Genomic DNA, 24828 nt, shown 5'->3' on the forward strand with positions numbered 1-24828 from the left:
CATTAGTTACGTGATCTACCCATCTAATCTTCAGCATTCTTCTGTAGCACTACATTTCAAAAGCTTCTATTCTCTTCTTATCTAAGCTGTTTATCATCCAGAGTGACTGAGAGAATCATTTGTATATTGCGCAAAAATGGTGTAAAGACAATTTTCAAACTGACAAAGAAGATCCGAGCATGTCTTAGATTGACAAAGGAGAAAAGGGAGCCACTTGAGTATCGGGAATATACTGCATACCATGCACATGCAGAAAAATTTATGTCAGAATGACTGGATGATCAGTCAACACCAGGGTAAAAGAACATCCTCAACATTGCAGTTTGGGGCAGGTGGAGAAATCAGCCATGGCAGAGCATGCAGTGTGTGGGACTGATAACATAGTAAAATTCACTGACATGGAAGTTCTGGCTGAAGAGAAGCACTATCACAGCTGCTTGTTCAGAGAAACTATAGAAATAAAAATACATGGGAATAGCTTCAACAAGAAAGAAGAAAACTTTAAGGCAAACAGATCCTTGCTTCCTCGTGCTACAGCGAATGACGGTCACAGGTAGCAAGAGGAGAACCACACCAGAAATGACGGCAGAGAAGCCATCAGACTTTGGTATGCCAGGTACATATAGTCTGTGGCTGTGAGATTGATTTCAGTTCACCACCAGCAATGGAGGGTGAAACTTTGACAATGCCAGCTACTCATGCTGGTGAAATGTCAGTCAAATCATCAGAGGAATATCGGCTGAAGGAGCCGAGACAGAAGCCAGTAGGCAATTTGTCAACAAGTGGCCGTGAAAGCCTTAACAGTTTTGTAAATTGTAAATAGCCTTTCACTCCCAGTATTTTACCCTTGCCATTTTTAGAATTTAGAAGGGAGTATGCCAGTCAACATTGTCGAAAGCTTTCTCTAAGTCTACAAATGCTATAAACATAGTTTCGCCTTTCCTTAACATGTCTTCTGAGATAAGTTATAGAGTCAGTACTGCTCCACACGTTCCTACATTTCTCTGGAATCCAAACTGATCTTTCCCAGGGTTGACTTCTATGAGTTTTTCCATTCTTCTGTAAAGGATTCATGTTAGTATTTTGCAGCCATGACTTATTATACTGATAGTTTGTAATTTTCACATCTGTCAACACCTGCTTTCTTTGGAATTGGTATTATTATATTCTTCTTTAAGTCTGAGGGTATTTCCCATGTCTCATACATCTTGCTCACCAGATGGAAGAGTTTTGTCATGGATGGCTCTCCAAGGCTATCAATAGCCATAACAGAATGTTGTCTACTCCTGAGGCCTTGGTTGAAAATAAGTTTTTCAGTGCTTTGACAAATTCTTCACACAGTATCATATCTCCCTTCTCATCTTCTGCTATGTCCTCTTCCACATAATATTGTCCTCAAGTGCATCTTCCTTGTATAGCCCTCTATATACTCATTCCATCTTTCTGCTTTTCCTTCTTTGCTTGGGACTGGTTGTCATCTAACTACATGATATTCATCCAGGTTGCTCTCTTTCTTTAAAGGTCTCTTTAATTTTCCTGTAGGCAGTATCTATCTTACCCATAGTGATATATGCTTCTACGTCCTTACATATGTCTCTATCCATTCCTGTTTAGGCAATTTGCACTACCTGTCAACCTAGTTTTTAAGATGTTTGTATTTGCTTTCATCTGCTTCCTTTAATGAATTTTTATATTTTCTCCTTCTGTCAATTAAATTCAATATCTCTGGTGTTACCCAAGGGTTTCTACTAGACCTCATATTTCTACCTACTTGGTTGTCTGCTGCCTTCCCTACTTCATCTCTCAAAGCTACCCATTCTTTTTCTATTGTAGTCCTTTCCCCTGTTCTTGTTAATCATTCACTAATGCTGCCCCTGAAACTCTCTACAACTTTAGGTTCTTTCAGTTTATCTAGGTCCCACCTGCCTTTTTGCTGACTCTTCAGTTTTAATATGTGGTTCATAACCAATGGGGCAATGGCCTTGCTACAGTGGATGCACTGGTTCCTGTCAGATCATCAAAGTTAAGCACTGTCGGGTGTGCCCAGCACTTGTATGGGTGACCATCCAGGCTGCCATGCACTGTTGTCATTTATCATGGTGCACTCATCCTTGTGATGCCAATTGAGGAGACTCAGCCGAATAGTAGTGGCTCTGGTCAAAGAAAACCATTATAATGATCGGTAGAGCAGTGTGCTGACCACATGCCCCTCCTGTCCGCATCCACAGCTGAGTATGACACAGTAGTCTGATGGTTCCGATGGGCCACTTGTGGCCTGAAGATGGAGTGCTTCATAACCAATAAACTGTGGTCAGAGCACACATTTGGCCCTGGACATTTAAAACCTGGTTCATAATTCTCTGCCTAACCATTATGTAATCAATCTGAAGCCTTCCAGTGTCTCCAGGTCTCTTCCACATATACAACCATTTCTCATGATTCTTAAACCAAGTGTTAGCTATGATTAAATTATGCCCTGTGCAAAATGCTACCAGACAGCTGCCTCTTTCATACCTTTCCCTCAGTCCACAATCACCCACTGCTTTTCCTTCTCTTCCTTTACCTACTATTGAATTCCAGTCCCCCATGACTATTAAATTTTCAGTACCCTCTTTTATTTCAACATGCATTTTCTCAATTTCCTCCTCATCTGTGGAGCTAATTGGTATATAAACTTGTACTGCTGAGGTGGGTGTGGGTTTCATGCCTATCTTGGCTACAATGATGCATTCACTATGCTGTTCATAGTAGCTTATGCATGTTCCTATTTTTTCATTCATTATTAAACCTACTCCTGCATTACCCCTGTTTCAATGGTATCAGGAGGTAAATCATTCATTATAATTTCAAATACTTGAAGGTATTTCACCACATTGTATGTCCCAAATTGCAATATATTCTAAATAGCCTCTCCAGTTCAGACATCATGCATTCAGCAAGGTTTCTTGTAGGTGGAATTGTGAAATAATCTTGTGAAATAAGCACCTCAGTCCCTCATAGTTTTTAAAAATTGTGAGCAATAAATTGAAAATTGTTTTCTGATAAAATTTTTAGTGGATTGCCTCCATTAACAGAATAGTCATCTCTAAGTATGTGCACAATCACTTTACTGGCCACTTCCATGACAATGTGCACTTTTGTTAGCTTTGACCACAACACATTCCTCCCTGTCCTCAGGGAAGAGGTCCATACAACTACTGTGATGAAGTTCCATACTTGATTTAGCATGATACGGTAACAGGGGTACTCTACATTACTTGTTCCCACATAAGCCTTCAGGCAAGCTCTCACTATCTTCATGTCTTTCTACTCTACCATCAGATCCTCTTGATTACCCACACACACACACACACACACACACACACACACACACACACACACAAAATCATGCACACACCAGAATAACAAAGTGTCTGACAGTGAAGCACAGTTAAGTGTGGAAGGGGGTGGTGTTGCTAGTTTACTGATGTGTGAGTACACTATATGGTCATATCAACAACAGCTGCACAATTCCTGACTGGACTTCCTTCTCATGCCACCTTTTAATGTGCAATGTTCAGTCACTTTATAGAATAGCCTTGTGGCTTAACAAATACACTGCTGTGTAGAAAATGATAATGTTCCTATTATTTTAATATCTCAACAAAAGCAACAGCAAGCACACTGTCTTTCACAATGAGCAGAATGAATCAAATTCAGTTGTTATATTCAATAGAAAAGGGGTGTTAAAATGGACCTGAATTATTCATGTAAACACATTAAAATAATATAAATGGCCTGAGTACTTACCAGTCACTGTAGTGTCCATATACAGGCTCATACCTGTGCACAGGAGTATTCCTTAATCTGTGCCCAAATGTAGTACACACCATTCACCCAAAAATATGAAACACAGACATAAAAATAAAGATTAACTATGGCAAAGGGTAAATGCCACTTGTTTGGAATCACTTTCTTCCACAACAGTGTCATTATCTGAGCTGTAACCAATGCAAGAGTCACTGGAATTGCTCAAGGATATGATTATATTTTTAGTATTACTTTCTTCACTCAATTCACTTTTCATGCTTTCTTAACAACTGTTTCTGTGTGGAATGCAACATTACTCCACTCCTTTGAGACTATTTGTGCCATTGCTTCCTCTAACAGTCTTTGTACTTCTGCCACAGTGAGGATTTTGTTATTTGTTCCCCACAATGTTTAATCCGTACCCAAGTAGTGGAAGTCTAAGAGCCCTGTGACCATGTTCTTTAGCTCCCTCATCCAGAACATACTGCTGAAATGGTTTTTTTCTTTTCTTTTTTCTTTTTTTTCCTCCATAGTGTCCATGAGCTCCATCTCACATAAATTATCCTCAATTTTCACATTGTGTTGTTTCAATCATTCAACAATGTTGGCTTTTTCCATTTCCATCATTGGAGCTTTATCTTTAATGAGTGAGTGGTATGGGGCATTATAAATTACAATGACAGCCGGACAATTAAAGTTTTCCAATAGCTGCCCCTTGAACCACATCAGAGAACTATCATGGTTCATCTACTTGTGGTCGTCACAATTTGTAAACAAGGAGACAGTTAAGTATAAAACCAGCTGCAATTCCAGCATTCAAGACAACAATTCTTGTGCACTATCACCCGGGAACAGCAGAACTTCCACATGTGCTGTCATCTGTCCAGTCTTTTCCAATGGAACAGCTGGTATTTATCCAAGTTTTGTCAAGCCATACAATGGCTTCAAACAGCACTTTAGCCATATTTAAAAAAAATCAACAATGTCATCCTATGATGTCACCTGTCTCCATTATAATTTCCTATCTATTATTTTTTTTTTGCAGAAAAAACTGAGGTCTCTGACAACTGTTAACAAAGAACTGTTTACTGAATGACTCTACCTATCAAAGAGTAATGCAAAGCTTTTTAATAATTGGATGTCCTTTTCTTTCATAATATCCATGTATGTAATGACAAACAGCATATTGTTAAAAAGAGTCAAAGTCTGTTAAATGTGGTTCTGTCCTCCCCTTTATACAAGGCCTCCTCTGTTTACCAGGTGTCCACAGGTTGGATAAACCAGGCTCTTCCTCTTCTGCACAGTATTTCTCTTTGCAAATTTTGATGATAGTATTGTTATGTATCTCAGATCATCTGCAGTTCTTTTGAATACCTTCTTTAGAGGCAATGATGTTGCACTATTGTCTCTCTCCTCTTCAAAATATTCTCACATTGATCACACAAACTCACATGTCTGACCATACAAAAAATGAGCAAATCGCTGAACTTTCCATTTAGGATGCACACTTTTTTGTACACTCCACTACAAGCTTAAGACATTCTGCAGTGTAAAATAAACGCACCAAACAGAGGAACAAAGCACACAACAAAATGGACCACAACTGTTTATGTTACCACATGTGAGCATCATCTGCAACTGGCTACAGTAGCTACTAGCTGCAGTAGAAGAGAGATTTGGCAACAGTGAATGCACAGTAGGTGCTGCCAAGTGCATTCTCTGATTGGCTGCTGCAATGGTAGCCACCCTGTAAGCAACTAGATGTCCATCACATTGTTATTCTGATCTGGGTATAATGTTTTCTTTCCTTTCCCAGTTCCTTTCCATTACTTTAATTAACAAACTTTCCACAATTACACAATTTAGGATTTGTTCTGATGCATATAGGTTATAGATATGGACAATATGAGAAATGCTTTTTTCTGTCTGATGGGTCATGGAGGGGAAGGGGGGGGGGGGGGCATTTAGCGATTCTAGAACAAATGCTGGACCACTCTCCGCTTCTCTGGGCTGGCCAACCATGCACCCACGGAATGGACTCTTTGATTACTGAGTCACAAAATCGGTTTGTACTGCATGTTTTCTTTGTGTCCTCAAAATCGAAGGTGTGGTTCTCATCAATACTATGTTCCGCCATAGTAGATTTGTTGGTCTGACCCAAGCATACATGCCTAATGTGTTCACTGCAGCACTGTGAGATGCAATGCTGCATCTCCACATATGGCAATAGCGCACAGCCCATTGCTTCGTCTTCATCTTCAAGAAAAAATCGATACAGTGAGACTCAAATAAGGAGACCTCTGAAGACCGCCCACAAGAAGAGAGAAGAGAGACCGGATGAAGATGAAACAATGAGCTGTCCTCCGATGTCCAAGATTGCGAGAATTCTCAAGAAACATAAAGTGAAGACCGTTTTCCGCACAGCAGGAAAAATCAAAGATCTTCTCGGTTCAACCAAGGATCCATTAGGTCTGATGGCACCAGGTGTGTACAAGATCGCATGCGAATGTAGGATGCAATATATAGGGCAGACACAGCGTTGCACCTCACAGCACCGCAGTGAACACATCAGGCATGTAGGCTTCGGTCAGATCAACAAATGTGCTGTGGCGTAACATAGTACTGACAAGAAGCACACCTTCGATTTTGAGGACACAAAGAAAACATGCAGTACAAATGGATTTTGTGACTCAGTAATGAAAGAGTCCATTCCGTGAGTGCATGATTGGCCAGCCCTGGGAAGCGGAGAGCAGTCCAGCAGAGATATAAGCCCGCGACCGACGATATCCCGACCATTTTGCCTGAAGATGATGGAGACGCATTCCTCTGAAACATTGTTATGAGATGATGATGCTACTTGGCTGATAACCTTTGAAGACTTCATATATAATTATATTCAGTTCACTGCAACTGTTAAAACGGAGGAGGAATTAGCTGTGAAATGCGGTACAGAGTCAATAGAAAGAGTTGAATCAACAAGGATTTTAGGCGTTTTAATTGACTCCAGAGTAAACTGGTCTCATCATTAATAAATCTTCAGAAGAGACTCAGCTCATTGATTTTTGCCCTACGCATTCTCTCCGAAAGCGGAAACATAAACACAATCAAAGTAGCATACTATGGATATTTCCATTCTCTTATAACATATGGTATTATATTTTGGCGAAACCAAACACTAACAAAGAAAATACTCTTGGCCCAGAAATGTGTTATAAGAATAATGAGTGGCGTAGACTCCAGATGTAGTTGTAGAAACCTTTTCTGGAAACTAAAAATTGTTACTGTCACTTCCCAGTACGTATTTTGTCTTATGTGGTTTCTCAGCAAAATACTGAGTTTCATAAAAGAAATAGTGAATACCGTGACTATGACACCAGGAGGAAACATGATTTCCACAATGAATGTAAAAACCTGACCATGGTGCAAAAGGGTGTGCAGTTCTCTGGTGCAAAAGTTATCAATGCTCTCCCTCCAGATATTAAAAGAAAATTTGATAACCATTCCTCCTCTAGGGAGCATCTGAAGCAGTTTCTAATGGGAGGGTTATTTTACCATTTAGAAGAGTATTTTAGCCACAATGATAAAACCACCTAGGTCTGAGGACCAGATATTTTGAGTGTGATACATCATAACTTAAGTTTGAGCAATGATGTAGGTACCATACCCATGTAACATTCATAGTAATTTTCACTGGTGTTTAATTTATTTTCATTTTCAATGTGTAATGTTTGGTGTAATCTGTCACTCTTACCACATATGTGTATAGCAAATATGTAGTATTACTTTTGTCTGATTGAGTGCTTTACTACTACCTTTGTATTCATTTTTTACTGACACACTCTATATCCTTTGACTTTGTCACAGTTGGATCAACACAGTAAGAAATAAATAAATTAAATAAATAAATAAATGACCTGACTGGATGAGCTTTTTTTAGTCTTGGAGAACCTTTCTTAACTCATTCTGAAGATTGAACCATAGTATCAACATAATAATCATAAACCCATGTCTCATAACCAGTAATGGTTCTCTTAAAGAACACCTTGTTCTCATTTGCATGATACTACAGATCTTCACGGATTGTGAGGCAAAGGTCTTTCTGGTCTTTAGTCACGAGCTGTGGGATGAACTTGGAGACAACACGATGCATTCCAAGATGCTGTGTCAAGATTTCATAACATGATCTAAAAGAAATGTTACACTCTTCTTCAGTCTCTCAGACAGTCAGTCTTCAATTGGCATGCACAATTTCATTGATGTTCCTGACACGAGTGGTGTCAGTAGACGTTGAAGTGCATCCTGAATGAGGGTCTTCCGTCCGTCCGTTTTTAAACAGTGCAAACCATTCATAACACTAACTATGGTTTAAGTATTCGTCACCATAGGCTTCGTGCACCATGTGTCTCTGTGAAGGTTTCCTTGAGTTTCATGCAAAATTTAATGCAAGTACTCTGCTCCTCTAACTCTGTCATCTTAAAATTCACAAACTGCGTGTCACAATGCTCTACTTAATGCAGCACTGAACAACAACTAACAAACATACAACAATCAAATAACAGAAAACAACAGAAAATCCAGGATGGAATGTAACAATATTGAGAAGGATAGTTGCTACTCACCATAAAGGAGAGATGCTGAGTTGCGATACACAACTCAGCATCTCTGCTATATGGATATAATAATTGCTTGTTTCAGTTCTTTGACCAAGGAAAAGTCTTGTACTTGTATGAATCCCCTGCAGGGTATGGACTCATCATGCTACGCATTTATGCCTGAGGAATGTTTGTCTACTCCATTGTTTTCACTGTAAAATATAATCCTGCAAAAGTCATTTTCTATTATCCACTTAATATGAACAACAATGAAACTTCCAGCATTACACATTAAACGCAGGCATGTGCAGGGATGCCAACTGCATTTCACTCTGACACATAGGCCGCATGGAGGAGGCTTTTCTGAAGACCCAACAGCTGCTTACCCTGGCCTGGTATAGGTTTATAGATGACATCTTTGTGGTCTGGACTCATGGTGAAGAAACACTCCTTAATTTCCTCCATAACCTCAACTCCTTTTCGAATCTGAATTTCACCTGGTCCTTCTCCAAAACCCAAGCCACCTTCCGGGATCTTGACCTTCATCTTGTTGAAGCTCACATCCACTTCTCTGTCCTCATCAAACCCACAAACAAACAACAGTACCTTCACTTTGATAGCTGCCATCCATTCCACATCAAACAATCCCTTCCCTACAGCCTAGGTATTCATGGCAAATGTATCTGTTCCAGTGACGAATCCCTCAACAATTACACCAATAACTTGACCAGTGCTTTCCTCTCCCACAGCTATCCTGCAGACCTTGTCCACAAACAGATCTCCCGAGCAGTACATTCCTCCCCGTTCAACAACAATGTTCCTACCCTCAGACCACACAGAAGCATCCCCCTTGTCACCCAATATTATCCTGGCCTCGAATGCATCAACAAATTACTTTGCCAGGGATATGACTTTCTCAAGTCCAGCCCTGAAATGAGATCATCCATTGACAATATTCTCCCCACACCACCCAGAGTTGCCTCTCGTCGCCCCCCTAACCTCCATAGCATCCTTGTCAAACCCTACAATATTCCCAGACCACCTTCTCTATCCAGCGGTTCCTACCCCTGCAACCGACCTTGCTGCAAAACCTGCCCCATGCATCCCCCCCACAGCCACCTACTCCAGTCCCGCTACTGGTAAAACATACACAATTCAAGGCAGGGCAACATGAGAAACAACACATGTCATTTATCAGCTGACATGCCTGCACTGCACAGCATTTTACATCGGTATGACATCAACTAAACTGGCTGAGCGCATGAATGGGCACAGACGAACTGTCCACCTAGGAGATGTCCAATACCCAGTAGCAGAGAATGCTGTCCACCATAATTCTAGGGACCTAGGAACCTGCTACAACATATGTGCCATTTGGCTTCTGCCACCCAACACCAGTCCCTCGGAACTGCGGAGCTGGGAACTTGCACTCCAACACATCCTTTCATCCCACCATACCCCTGGACTGAACCTACATTAACCAACCTCATTCCCATTAACTCTTCTGTCTTCTCCCTTTTCCCTCTCCTCTTTAGTCATTCATGGATCTCTTCATCTTACATAGTTGTTTTTATCTTTCTACTATATACCTCTTTACTTCTGTATGCATCCTCTTTGGTTTGAAGCTGGCACAGTACTTAACAGTAGAATCTCTTTGGCTTCCCTCTGACAACCATGCCTCCATCCTTGCTACCATCCCTGTTTACCTTTCCCTGTTGCTTCACAACCTGGGTAGTGAGTAACTGAATCCACTTTCCCTTCTTCCCTTTTTTTCCCCTCTCTCCTCTTTGATGAAGGAACAAAGTTCCGAAAGATAGGAATGTAAATTTTCTGTCTTGTTTTGTGAATCTATCGGCTGTACTGAGCTGAGGTAAGTACCGGCAAGCCCTTCTACCTCTTTGTAAGAATTATTAAAGGTGTAATATAAAATGTAAACACAACTGATACAGAATTTGTTTCTCACAACCACATCTTCCTTTTTGAATTAGCCTTATTTCATTCTTCATTCTCAAAGGTTATGCTTTACAATGTGATCAACAAAACATTATAAACATATCAATCAAAATAATTTCTTGAATATTTTCAGTGCTTGAGACAAAAAGCACAACCTTGAACTTTCATGAAGACGTTTGCTTTTTATAAAATCAATTTTCTCAGATGAAAGGTAAAGGAAGTAATTTAATTAAGTACCCATCCAATCTTACACTATATTTCACAGTTTGTAATTGCTTGTTTCAGTTCTTTGATCCAGGAAAAGTCTTGTACTTGTACGAATCCCCTGCAGGGTATGGACTCATCATGTTACGCATTTGTGCTTGGGGAATGTTTGTCTACTCCATTGTTTTCACAGTAAAATATAATCCTGCAAAAGTTACATTCTATTACCCACTTAATATGATTGGAACTTTGTGGTAAGTAGAAAATTAATGACAGATAGATAATGTTTTACAGTAAATTGCAATACAATGATTATGTGTTTCCTGTTAATTCTTGTATGAAGCTAACCAGTTCAGATTCTTCTCACTATAATATCAGATCTGTATTTAATTAGTGATGTTGGAACACTATAGTTAGTGTTTTTTGGCTTTACTACATTTTGATAGCTAAAAAATATGTTATAGATTGACATTACAGACTCTTACTGCAAATTTTATGCCAATAGGTTTGTCTCTGGCCCTGTATTCATTCTGGCAGCAAACAGTCTCATTGATAAATGGGTACGAGAGAGTGTTGTCTGCGGTGTTCTACACTTCGTTGCCCTCTTAGGACACGTTCTCTTCTTGGTCAGTGTTTCATTTTTATCAAATTACTGCTACATTCTCGAATTTTATTAAACATGCAATAAGTCCTATAAGTGATGTCAGAAGCAATAATTTAAAAAAAAGTAAACTCTTATCCCCACTTTCTGCTATCATTTTGTGAGTGATTCTGAATTTCCTAATGAAGTATTGTGTGGTTTTCATGTAAATAGTAGACTGTACATAATTTACTTATAATTGGGTACATGAAATTGCCTGTAACATACCTGATATCATAATGCAACTAAAATATTCATGGCATGCAACTTCAGGAGTTTCTGTTCTTTTGTGCAGATAGAGCATTATGCCCACATTTACTGCACAACAACAAAAACTATAGGTGAGATAGGAAGCTCATGTTATTTACAATCCAAAACATATATATTTCCTATATGTATGTATGTATCGATAAATAATCAGTGAAAGTATAGATGCTTACAAGTTAATCTTTGTACAGGTCAAATTAAACAACTGCCACTCTAGTTTCATTTACACTGAGGTGAAAAAATAGTGAGATACCTCCTAATATAGTGTTGGACCTCTTTTTGCCCAGCATAGTGGAGGAACACAACATGGCAGGGACTCATTCATTGTATGTCACACATTGATTTCTGCAGTTATTTCATGCAGAGTCACTTGTCTGTTAGGACAGGCAACTCTACACAAATGCCGCTGCTTAATTGAAGGCCATCAGCCACTCTGTTGTCCGTAGTGAGAGTTAGTGCCTGAAATCTGGAATTATCGGCACACTCTTGACACTTTGAATACTGCATTCCCTAACAATTCCCTAAATGGAATATCAAGTGCATCTGGCTCCAGCTACTACTGAAGTCTGTTAATTCCTGTCATGCAGTCATAATCACTTCAGAAACCTTTTCAAATGAATCACCTGAATACTAATGACAGTGATACAACTGCCATCTGTATATGTGCATATCATTATCCCATGACTTCTGTCTCCTCAGTGTATAACTACTACAAATTAATTTAAATGTTTTAGAAATTTTTCCTCATATTCGTCGGACTTGAATGTTTTACATAATACTTCAGTTACTGAAATAACAAAATTTTGTTTTCAGATTACTACCCTACCATCACATGCCAACAAGATGTTCCCGTACCACGTGCGGACAACTCAGGTCGGAGTAATGTCAGTGATGCGAGCGGAGGATCTGCCATTTGTACCGCACGCTTATGCACCTTCAGCTCCTCCACTGCCAACACTACCACCACCACAGCCACCAATGCCACAACATAACAGGCCCCCCGGGCAAGTGGGCGAGTGGAGAGCTTCCAATGTTCCTGTTGAGCTGTTCTGTGTCAGCAGAAATGTAGAGGTATGTCACCACAGCCATAATGCATGAATAGAGGGTTGTGGGTGGCAGGGAATTCTATTCGATTATCACGTTCACAATAAATTCCCTGCTTCTGAACATATTGACTTATATGTTAAAGGAAGATGAGAAACAAAACCATATTATTTATAATCAATAGGGCAAATACAAATGCTTTTGAAGTCCTTAGTGTCATCTCATGACAAACATTAGTATATTGGTGTATGGTGATACTTTGAGCATTTGTTACTTTGTAATTAATAGAAGCAGCCAAAGTTAGTAAGTATTCTCAAAAAGATTTCTTTAGTGCCAGACCGAGACTTGAACTCGGGAACTTTGCCTTTCGTGGGCAAGTGCTCTACCAACTGAGCTACCCAAGTATGACTCATGCCCCATCCTCACAGCCTTAATTCCGCCAGTACCTCGTCTACTACCTTGCAAACTTTGGAGAAGCTCTCCTGCATACCTGTGTCAGGAGTGCCAGTTCTGCAAGGTATGGAGGAGAGCTTCTGTGAAGTTTGGAAGGTAGGAGATGAGGTACTAGCAGAATTAAGGCTGTGAGGATGGGGTGTGAGTCGTGGTTGGGTAGCTCAGTTGGTAGAGCACTTGCCTGCGAAAGGAAAAGGTCCCAAGTTTGAGTCTCGGTCCAGCACACAGTTTTAATCTGCCAGGAAGTTTTATATCAGCGCACACTCTGCTACAGTGTGAAAATTTTGTTCATGATTTCTGTAGATTGTATATGAGAGAGAGAGAGAGAGAGAGAGAGAGAGAAAGAGAGAGAGAGAGAGAGAGAGACAGACAGACAGACAGACAGACTGACTGACAGAAGGAAAGAGGGAGGATGATGGAGATGGAAGGAGGGTGAGGGAGAGGGAGGGAGGGAGAGAGTCACTCTTTTGAAATTTAAAATTATAGATATAGCTATGTGCATGACTTTTTATTGTTAAACTAAAGCTTCACAGCATAATTCAGTGTTAGCACATGCCATTATTATCACAAATACAAGAAACACTGTCTTTCTACATCAATTACATTAGTTACATAATTCCCAAAATGTATCTGTTACAGGATCCATGTTTGCAGTAATCAATATCTTCTGTATCAAAAGGAGAATTCACTCAAGAAAACTATAACATTATGTAACAGGGCTGCTGCCCAGTTTTCATCCCCATGCTATGTGGATTATATTTGTCACTTCTTCTTATGATAAACCAGTGTGTTATGATAGACCAGTGTGTTCAATCCTTCCAGATGCTCAGACCAAGTTTCAGCTCCATACAGCCATCATGTGATTTTTGAGTGTGCCATCTGTGAAGTTGTGGTATTAGAGCAACTTGGTTAATCCATGAATGTGAACTTTCAAAAGCTAAACAGGCCTGTGGGGAATGTTCCTTATCAAGAGCACAAGTTTTTCACTCGTGCAAATCATTTTTCAAAGGCCAAGAACCTGTTGAAGATGAACCTCAGTCAAGGAGACCTGCAGTTTCAAAAACTGCTGAAAACATTGAATGTCTTTGTGCTCCTGTGAGATTGTTTCTCCAAGACAAACTATCAACCAAAGGGTTTACGCAGATGTTCTTGGAAGGCTCAGGAAAAGGGTGAATTGAGTTACAATGTAGACAAGTGAATGCTGTTCCATGACAATGCCCCATGTCACAGGGCCACTTCCATCATGAAATTGTTTACCTCAAAAGACATTCCTCCCTACTTACTCGATTTTAATCCTTGTGGCTTTTCTCTTTCCCTGAAAAAGAGAAACATCTTAAGACAATGTCATTTGGGATCTCTTTGGGTCTGGAGAACATTCTAAAGGAATGTGACTGTCATTTTAAAGGTCCTACCAGTTGAAGCCTTTCAGCTCTGCTACTAAGATTGAGAACAAATGACTCCAATGATGTATAGCTCCCAAGGCAAACTACTTTGAAGGCTATGACATTGTTGTTTGAAAAAATAAAAACTCTGGTGGGTAAAAATCAGTCTCATTACCTTTCTGACACGTACTGACATGATTTCTCACATGTGTGTGTGTGTGCATGCATGCAATGATTAGCACTTCACTGTGTTCAGTCTCTCCCTCTCTCCCTCCCTCTCTCTCTCTCTCTCTCTCTCTCTCTCTCTCTCTCTCTCTCTCTCTCTCTCTCTCTCTGTGTGTGTGTGTGTGTGTGTGTGTGTGTGTGTGTGTTTGTGTCTCTTTCTCTCCTAAAACTACACACATGAAATCATGCTGATTCACATTCAGAAATAATTCTACATAGTAGGAGTTGTCAAGCAGCACAATTCCAATACTATTGATACAATCACATAAAAATACACACCATTGTTCTAGCTTTTGGAACTAATAGAGAAGGAGTGGTTGGGAAATATAACTTATCCCTCTCTCCTCCCTGTGGAAGGAACTATTTGTTCCAAAAGGTAGGTAGTGCCCTGAATTTTATAGGCCCTTTGGCAGTGCTATGTATTACGCCCCCTGAAGATTAGAGATCCTGGAACCTAAAAAACCACCCAGTCCTTGCCACACAGTTGCTGCAACTCATGTAGCCAACCCTTTTACGTAATGGACTCCTGACCTTTTTAGCAGAACCTGAAACCTTACCACTCTACGTCGAGGAATCTGCAGCCTATACAGTCACAGAACCATCTGAGACCCTGATTTGGACTACAATTGGTCCCATGGACTATGTTGCAAATGGTGAGTTCTGCTTTCATCTTGCAAGCAAGACTTGCATTCTGATAGCTACTTGAAACCAGAGAGAATCTCTTCCAGTCCAGAGTGACAAACATCATTGTTACCAACGTAAGCCATCACCTGCAGTTTGTTGCACCCTGACTCCATCCGGTATGCCCTGCTTGGCAGCCGTGTCCCTAAGGGGCTCCATAATGAGCCTAACATTGAAGCTCTTGACTGCCAATAATTCCATTCTCTGTGATTGCCTGGATCTTACAGGCTCCTCTGAAACACAACAAGTGGCTCCATTTGGCTGAGGGACAGTTTCTGCCGTAGATGGCACCTAGAACCTGTTTGTCGGACTAACTGGGAAGAACTTATGTTTGGCCCCCTGGGAAGTCTTTTGCTGCCTGCCACACCCTGAGGCAACCTCCCACTCAACCACAAGTGAGAGGCAACTTCAGTGGGAACAGTAACTGGGCTGGCCACCAGTGCAGACTGATCAGCAGACTCAGATGTGCTGGACATTCATCAGATCCCCATGGCTTGCCCATAACAGTGATGCCTATCCACTGCAGCTTCGAGCTGTGTAACCAAAGCCACCACAGCCTGGAGATGAGAGCAATGTGTCACCAACTTGGCTGTCATCTGCACACAGCAATCACAGCCCCATCCATGCTCTACATAGACAAACAAAGGACTATCAGCATGCACTACGGAACTCTACTGTAGACACTAATGAAAACATAAGAACTGTTTCTAATAAATTAAATTTACACATAGAGTTTCAGAAACTGAACTAACAATGCACTCAGGTGAGACTAAAAATTCGCTCCTGATTAGGAACTTGTAATATGTTACTTTCTGACACAGACGAAAACGTGAAAATTGTGTGTATTAAATATTAAATTAACACACAGAAATTCAAGAAAATAAACTACCAAAGAAAAGAGATGAAACTGTACAATTCAATCCTGGTTAGAAATTCATAAAAGTAACAATATCAGCTACTTCCTTGTTGCTGCTTGCGTCTCAGCTGGCTGCTACTGTCTTACTCCCATGTGTGGATGTTCAGACTCACATGTTGGGATGGAAGATGATGGACAGCTGCAGCTCTTCAATCCATGCTAGCAACAACAGCTTGAGTATGCCCATGTAAACATTTCGAGTTATGGTTTCCTCTATGAAGAAAATGGGCCTCTCAGTCTATCGTGCATTAGGACACATTGAATATTAAGCTTTGGGCTAATGTGGAAGTGTTCATGTGTGTTGTGTGTGATTTTGGACCAAATGTGGTGACTCACACATACAGAAATGTGGAACATAGCTTCATCTGAAACAGACACTTTCTCAAGTAATCAGCATCTATGGAGACAACAGGGAACATGAAAGCGCATAGTGCAGAAGATAATCACCTCGCAGCAATGCTTAGGCCACGTTCACTTTTTAAGCAGAAAAGGTTGAACCACTTGTGTAACATTTTATGGACAGTTGATATTGCTTCCTGCAATTTTCGTAATATATGATGAATTGACTTCTGGGAGCTCCACTTTGAGTGGTTTTTTCCCCCCTCCAGTGGTGCCCTCCTATGCTGCATTGATTATTCTGCAGAACTGTTATCACAGATTTTAATTCTGTGTACCAGATGATACATTGCACCTTCTCATGGTCTGTCATCATTCTGATACACACCTAGTCAAATCCACAAAAAAGAACAAAGGAAAAAGTTTTGAGAGCAGCTAAATGGTTTACAACATAACACTATACTCCATTTACTCTGTTTCTGATAGTTTCCAAGTTATAATGTAAAAGGATGGATAAATAAAAATTGTACTCAGAAAGTGGCAGAGGTAGAAAACACATAAGTTAAGGAAATGTGTAAGCTCTCTAAGTCAGTGGCTCCTTCTTCCTGGCAGAAGAGCTGAAGAGAAAGGAAGGGGGATGAAGAAAAAGGACTGGTGAGTTTAGAAAATGGGGAGGAAAGGCTAATTTCCATCGTTCTTGGCCTGTCCAGCAATTCTCCCCTGACCTGAGGTTCTGGGTGCTTTTTCATAATTCTCCCCATTTCCTAACGTCACCGGTCTTTTCCCTTTATCTTTCTTCCTTGCCTTTCAGCTCTTCTGCTCAGGGAAGGAGCTACTGATTCTGAAAGCTTGGACATTCCTTAACTTCTACATGTATTTTATTTTACCACAACTTGATGAGTAGATTTTTTTATTCTTGTATCCAACTATATTATATTATATAAAAATGACCACTTTCGTTGATATATTATTTTCCAAGTTCTTAGTTTTAGAAAGGATTATGGGACTTGTTGGATAAGATTTCTTACATTTAAGTACAGAAAATTGATCAAATTTTCTAAAGGAATACAATGTTTACACTGCTAAAGGAACTATTACTCTTAAAGGGCTCCAAATAGCTGTGCCTTTAAGAACAGTGGCATAATTTACTGGCACATAACCTCCAATTGTAGAACTTTGGGCTATAGTTTATAACAGTCTTTTTTGTGCCTGTCTGCAACTCAATGGGTCATCTTTATGGTGAGTATCAATCTATTCTTTTCCTAGTATTAACCAATACTTCTGGTATAGTATATATCTGATACCTAAGAAAAGTAATCAAGCAACACCACAACAATTATTGCATATTTAGGGGTGTTAGCATAAACTCTTTACACAATTATTCTTTGTGCTCATTTAACAACAGTGTGTAATAAGTTAGAAGGGTGTAGCAAAACTCATAACATTATCCTGAATAATAGTTATGGGTATAGGAAGGGGCTATTAACAAACTGACCACTGAAATAAGTCAAGCTGTGCATGCCCAGTATGTTAGTGACTATATCTAAGCATCTGAATGGTAAACCATAACTCTTTCACATAATGGCTGCTTACGGTTTCCATTGAAAAAGTTCCTAAGCTGGTTCTCATTCTATATCAAACATAGAAAATGGGAGGTAATTATACAACAAACAGGTGAAAGTATATATTCCAACTGGAAGGAGATGCTAGCAGGTGTACTCCTAGGAATCCATACTACACCTATTACTGTTCCTGTATCATACAGGGGGTTAAAAAAGGTATTGAATACTTTGAGAGGTGGTAATACTCATCAAAACAAGAAAAATAAATCCAGTAAATATGGGTCCATAAAGTCAAAATTTCTGATATATGTGCAATAAACCTGGGTCTGGGAGTGCACACTTTCTCTGAAAAACGTGTTTACAGCAGATGTTCAATGAAGTGCACCCCTGTGCCATCTGGCATACGGAATGATGTACACTTTGAAGTATATCTGGTTGCTGTTGTACCTGCTGGCATACATTGAAGTGTCAGCCCATTGTTGATTGGTGAGGCATAGATAGTTCCTTGAAGTGTCCCCTCAAATGTCTTGGGGTTAAGGTCTGGAGAATGAGCAGACCAAGATGTGGCTGCACCTCCCCCCCCCCCTCCCCCCCTCCCCCCTCCCCCCTGCCACAACCAATCCAGTGGTCCTGAAATGTCTATGTCAGAAAATTGTGCACATTGTGGTGAAAGTGTGCTGGTGTGTCATCATACATGCTGGTTATGGAAATTCACAATGCCATGTCTTGTGAACCCTGCCTCATTGGTAAACAAAATCTTGATTGTTAACAGTGGATCTGCAATACACTTCTGCAACACCCATTGACAGAACTGCCTTCTACCATGGTGATCCTGTAGCCTTAGGGTCTGGAAACACTGTAGATTATATGGATACAGCAACTGTTCATGAAATACCCCCAGATAACAGAGTGAGACATGCCTTCTGCTGCTGCTAATCATTGCGCACTAGTCCCAGGGGTTTCTTCCACAGAATGTAGAATGTGCTCTTCCATTTTAGGCATGTGGACTGTGCGTGACCCTCCACTGTCACTCATCCAAGGTGCAAAGTACCTGTGTCCCTCAGATGCTGGAAAAGACTGCTGAACAGCTTATCAGAGTGGACTTTGGGCCATGGATATTTTTCACTATAGAGGAGATGGGCTTGGGGGGTACATCTACTTGCTAAACAAAAGCAGAATACCATATTCGCCATTCCACTTGTCAAGTAGTAGGTTTCCATTGTTAACAAATGGTGGAAGAGAAAAATGTAAATGTATCACACAACAGTAAACACATAAGTGAATCCAGGTTTGGAAGAAGGTAAAACACTGTGATACATACCCCGGGTTGACAGTAATTTACAATCAGGCACACAAACACAATGGAAACTAACATAGCCTACAATAGTACTCAAACCACACAACTGACTACATACCACTTAACAATAGGTAGAGTACTGTGAGAAAGATGACACAATACCTTGGTGACACATGCGATGGGGCGCCAATGCAGTCACTGTGCTAATATCCACAACAAAGCATCACACAGCCCTTCCTATAAACATGTGTGAAATCCCTGTGGTAGCAGGACAGAGGAGATGAGGTTCTATTTGTGAAAAGTGGCCAAAATAAGTTACTGTCAGTCGCACTCAATGCATGAACTTTATTTCTTAAAACACACAACCGTACAAGCAAGAATAGAAAACTCTCAAGGTTTTAACAAAAGACCTCCTTTGATTTAATTTAGATCAGCTGAAGGCCACATCGAAAATCCAAGACGCAAGGCCTGAGCTAGGAATTGAGTTCTTCAGGAGGTTTCACTCCTTTAGTAAAATTTTTGTATTTTCAGTATAAATATGTTGAAAGCCTTTGCTTAAATTTTTCCCATAGAACTTGGCTGAAGGACTCACATTAATCAAAGACAGTATTACAGCTTAAGACCAAGACAAAAATTTTCAATGTTTAATCTGAATAGGCTGAAAACTAGGTTGAAGGCTGCATATCAACAAACCAATTTAATGGCTTAAGGCCTAGGAAGAAGAGCTTTCAGTTTGAAAAGGGTGAAGGCCTTATCTTAAAATATTTTGTGTAAAACTTGGCTGAAGGCCTCATAACAAAGAATAACCATCTTAAGACATAAGGGCAAGACAAGGAATTTAAATTTTTAATTTAAGAGAGATAAAAACTCGGCCGAAGGCCACACACCCTGCTTGATGCCTAAACGGAAAATCTTCTAAATTGCAACTAAAATAGGCTAAAGGCTTTATCCTAAAATGCTTCACATAACTCTCAGTTGAAGGCCACATACAAAACCCAAACAATCTTGTGGCTTAAAGTCCAGACAAAGAAATTTCCAATTTTTAATTTGAGCTGGAAAACTCAGCTGAAGGCCACATAAAAACTAGAAAATATTTCTTATGGCTTAAGCTCTAGACAAAATTGTTCAACTTTTGATTTGAAAAGTCTGAAAACCCAGCTGAAGGCCACATACCAACTTAAAACCAATTTACAGCTTAAGGTCTAGGCACAAGGAATTTTCAATTTTAACTTTGAAAGGATGAAATTTGGCTGAAGGCCACACAGAGTACTTAAGACTAAAAGGAAATCACTGTGTAAAACACAAGGAGCAGTGCTTAGAATGTTCCAAGGATCAGCCCCGGAAGGTAACACTAACACACGTTTAGGTGAGACAGGCAGCCAGACTGACAACCTCTTAATCGGAAGGCAACCCAACCGAAAGACAGCTGACAAACCAACCTAAAAGATCAGTTCTGCTCCACCCAAACAGCAAAATTACAACAAGATGTCAATAGCACAACATTCTGGATACTGGTGCCCAAACCAGCCAAGTCAGGATAAATGCCCAAAACTATCAACAACACCTCAGCTGTTGAACTACATGCCGTGCTGGACAGCATCAACACAACAAGGAAAATACACTGCCAAAAACTACATCAATGACCAGGGCAGGTCACCAGAATGTCAGTGGCCACAAGGCAGAAGAGACCGCTGGTACACTTCATTAATGAAGGAATAAATTAAATTAAGTTAAACTCCACACAGAAAGACGGCTGCAATTCTTGCCGACTTCAATCCATACACGTTGTGAAGTCTCTTATTCCTTACAGAAAATGCTCTTATACATAAATATCACTGAATATTGCAGAACACATGTCAGAAACATGAATAAGAAAGTCCCAGAATGTGTTACAAATGTGAATGTATTTCCTTCCACTTTGTAACTGCATGTGTCTAACTACTCAACCCCAGTGATCACATACAATTTCAAACATTATTTTTTGTGTTCATCTTAGAAGTTCAAAAGCACTTTTACAGTTGATCTGGCTTTAACTGACATTTAATTATAACAGATCATACCTAGAGTGACATGTTTGTGATTAATTGTCAATGCACTGTTTCCTCAAAATGGCATACTGTCATAATGTGCAAGTTATAATACAGAAATAACAAAATGTGATGAATCCTCCCAAATGTAGAGAATGAGGAACATGATGTAATGAATTTCTGATTTCAGCAGAATGCCAGCAAAAAGCGATTGTGGCTTCTTCATTTTAGTCACTTATCATTCTGGAGTTGTTTCGAAAGTGAGATGGTATGTGTGAAAGTTTGTAAGATAGCAACAGCTAAATTCCTTTTCAAAATCATGTCTAATGTTAGTATAGAATACAACTTCATGCACAAAATCAATAAAACTATATGTACAATTTATTTCAAGTGTGTATTGTTGAAAAATATCTGTTAGTGGTTTTATAGATTTGTGTTATACACCAGCACAGAAAAAACATCATGTGTTTAACTTTACATGAATATGTATTGTACCGTAGGTTTCATAATATCCTTACACACTGTTACATATTGTGCCCCTTTGTTTCTACTTCCAAAAATGTGGTGGGGAGTTGTTCAGTTTTCTTCACTCTGGTTGCAGTGTTGTCTCTCTGTGGTAATCTACTTCTTTGGTTCCTTCCCATCCCCTGCAGCCATCTCTCTAAGGGGTACCATTATTCACTGTACTTTTGAACTGCTGGCAATTAATAGACCCCTACTGTCTTGCATCTGCCACCCTTTGATACTGGACACAGCACATTACACAACAGGTGAAGTGAGTCTCACTGGCTCACTTTCATTTTCAGTGGAAGACAGTACCTCAAACTTGTTAGTGAGGGGGAGTGACACAACAATCTGATTTTCCCTGGTCCCTGTCTGTCTTGCACATGATGCCTAGCCCTACCTCTGACATGCCATGTACAGCCAAGTGGATGAGTAGTGACAGAGGAGACAGGATTCACAGAAGAAGATAGTACTAAGGAGTATGTTTGGTACCTCTGGTATACGACACTCAGGTGTCCTTCCAACATACCCATTCGCAGCAGCTTCAGATCACTTGACAGTGATCAGAGCAACTTCCAGCTGCTCACAAACAGCAACTAACTCATCTCATGCTTGAGAACAGCATACACATGGGGCTGCATTCTGGTGCAGTTGTTTACAGAATAGTAAACAAACATCTTTAAACTGAGTTTGCTGATTCTACTTCAGTTTATGGGTTTAATATGCTACAAGCATTACCAGTGGCCTTGTAAAACTGACTAATTAACAAACAACATGAGATGTCTATTACAACAACAAAAATACTTGGTACAAACTTTTCTTATATATTTGAAACAAACTTGTGGTTGCAGCTATCAACAATTCAACAAAACCATTAATTTAAAGAAAGACAAGATAGTCTGTTGTTAAATGAAACAACAAATGTGACACAATATGTTACTTATTTATGGTAAGGGTAAATTACAAATTCTGATTGACTATGAAATGTGTTACACTCAACATATGCAACTTAAGAAAATTCTCAGAAATATACATTTGCAAACTCCTGAAACTTATAAAACACATAGCATTTTTTTACATAAATATATTATGAAATTAGGGAAATATTGTTTTTGAATGATGATATCCATAGTGGTACTGTTGTATGACTTAGTTTTATGTTGATATACTGTAGATTCTGAGGAGGCTCCCATGTCAATTAAGCAGTATGAATTAGGTGCTCTTTTATTTGGCTCTTCTGCTTTCTTTATAATCCTGTTTCCTCTTTTCACTTTTCTTCGCTTCATAATATGGAGACTCAGCCAAAGGATCTAGATTAATGTTAATTTCAGAGCATTTTTATCAGAAGTCTGGCATATGCAACTATTTTAGCTGGTGTTATTTGTGCTGAAGAATATAAGGTCAATTGAAGTTGTTAGTGTTCTAATGCTGATATTACTATTGATAACTCTTTCTCACCACAGGTTCCTCAAAGGCCACTGGAACCTTCCAAAGATGTAACCCACATTCCTCTCCACGATTCCTACGACTCGTCACCAGAACACAATTACAGAAGAGTACCTGATGTATTCCAAATAAACACTCAAAGGGACCAGGTAAACACTTAGAAGTTCTATATGAAAAATGTGTAAAACTCCTGCAATTGAGAAACAAACATCTCAAGAGAAAATTATATGTATACTCCAAAAACTTTGTTATATTTTATTTGAAATAAATGCATATTCTTGTGTTTATGTTTAATTTTCTTACCACAGTTGTGTCTTTGGTGAAAAAGTTGGCACACAAAGAAAATCCACATTTCTACACACACATTTCCACTTAACTCACTGATATACGGAATGTGCCAGTGCAACATCAGAAAATTCATTGGAACATTAATTTAACAGATGGAAGATATATCTGTAATACAACTCATGTGCAGGACACTTGTAATGGCTTATCAGCTTTCTGTGCTGGAATATGTCAGATAAACCATCATTAACTAGAGGTGAACAAATACAGAGAGCCTATATCAGAAGTACAATAGCCTTTCAATGAAGATTCTTCACAGTACAACATTCATGATCTAGAACTAACTTCGCCAGTTGGATGACTAGGATTCTTCCTCCTAGCATCAATACCCCTCAGTTTTCAACACAAGTACTTCATCAAGAATAAACATTTAGTCACTGTTTAGTTTGTTTTGTTGTCTACTTTCACCTCCCATTCCCTACCTCCTTTTCTTCTTTCTGCCAGTGTCAGATCCTGTTCACATTACTTTATTTTCCTCATCATATCAGTTTTGCATTTTGTGCTATCTGTTTCATCTTTTTGTGTCTTCTTTCAATTTTCTTCCAATATCTCATTTATCCAACTGTTTCCTGCACTTTCTTACCTTATTTCTGAATTACTAATGACCACTCCTATCTTTGAATTTATCCAGTATTCTGTGTTGGTGAAATTTTGTTGCATCTCTCTTTTTTGTTCTGTTTTACTAAGAATAAGTTTACTTTGATCAGAAAAGAAATGGAATCCAGCGTAGTTGCAATAAGGTATGTAAACGAACGACTGATGTTGATAGATTTGACAGTGTCTAGCAAGAAAGTTAGGATTGTGTCAGTATATTCGCATTGTGAAGGGACAGATCAAGATAAGATGGATAGTTTTTATGAAGCACTCAGTGATGTAGTTGTTAGAGTAAAGGACAAGGACAGTGTTCTGCTCATGGGTGATTTTAACGCCAGGATTGGAAATCGAACAGAAGTGTATGAAAAGGTTATGGGTAAACTTGGAGACAATATGGAGGCCAACAGGAACGGGAAACAACTCATGGATTTCTGTGCCAGTATGGGCTTAGTAATCACACACTCCTTTTTTAAACATAAGAACATTCACCGGTATACTTGGGAAGGCAGGGGAACCAGATCTGTCATTGACTATATAATAACAGATCAGGAATTCAAGAAGGCTGTGAGGG

At 39.5% G+C, this 24828-nt stretch overlaps 1 protein-coding gene across 2 annotated transcripts in view; it reads left to right on the forward strand.

Annotated features, from left to right (window-relative positions):
- The window catches only part of LOC126284118 (transmembrane protein 145-like), an 88229-nt gene extending 64628 nt beyond the window's left edge, over nt 1–23601 (forward strand). For both annotated transcript variants that reach the window (XM_049982799.1, XM_049982801.1), the window contains exons 9-12: nt 10620–10792; nt 11044–11164; nt 12259–12516; nt 23336–23601. In XM_049982799.1, the coding sequence (XP_049838756.1) occupies nt 10620–10792; nt 11044–11164; nt 12259–12516; nt 23336–23479 (696 nt within the window). In that variant the 3' untranslated portion in view covers nt 23480–23601. The remainder of the gene's footprint in view (nt 1–10619; nt 10793–11043; nt 11165–12258; nt 12517–23335) is intronic.
- Nucleotides 23602–24828: the final 1227 nt, after the last annotated feature.

Source organism: Schistocerca gregaria, chromosome 8 (genome assembly GCF_023897955.1).
Source record: "Schistocerca gregaria isolate iqSchGreg1 chromosome 8, iqSchGreg1.2, whole genome shotgun sequence".
NCBI lineage: Eukaryota > Metazoa > Arthropoda > Insecta > Orthoptera > Acrididae > Schistocerca > Schistocerca gregaria.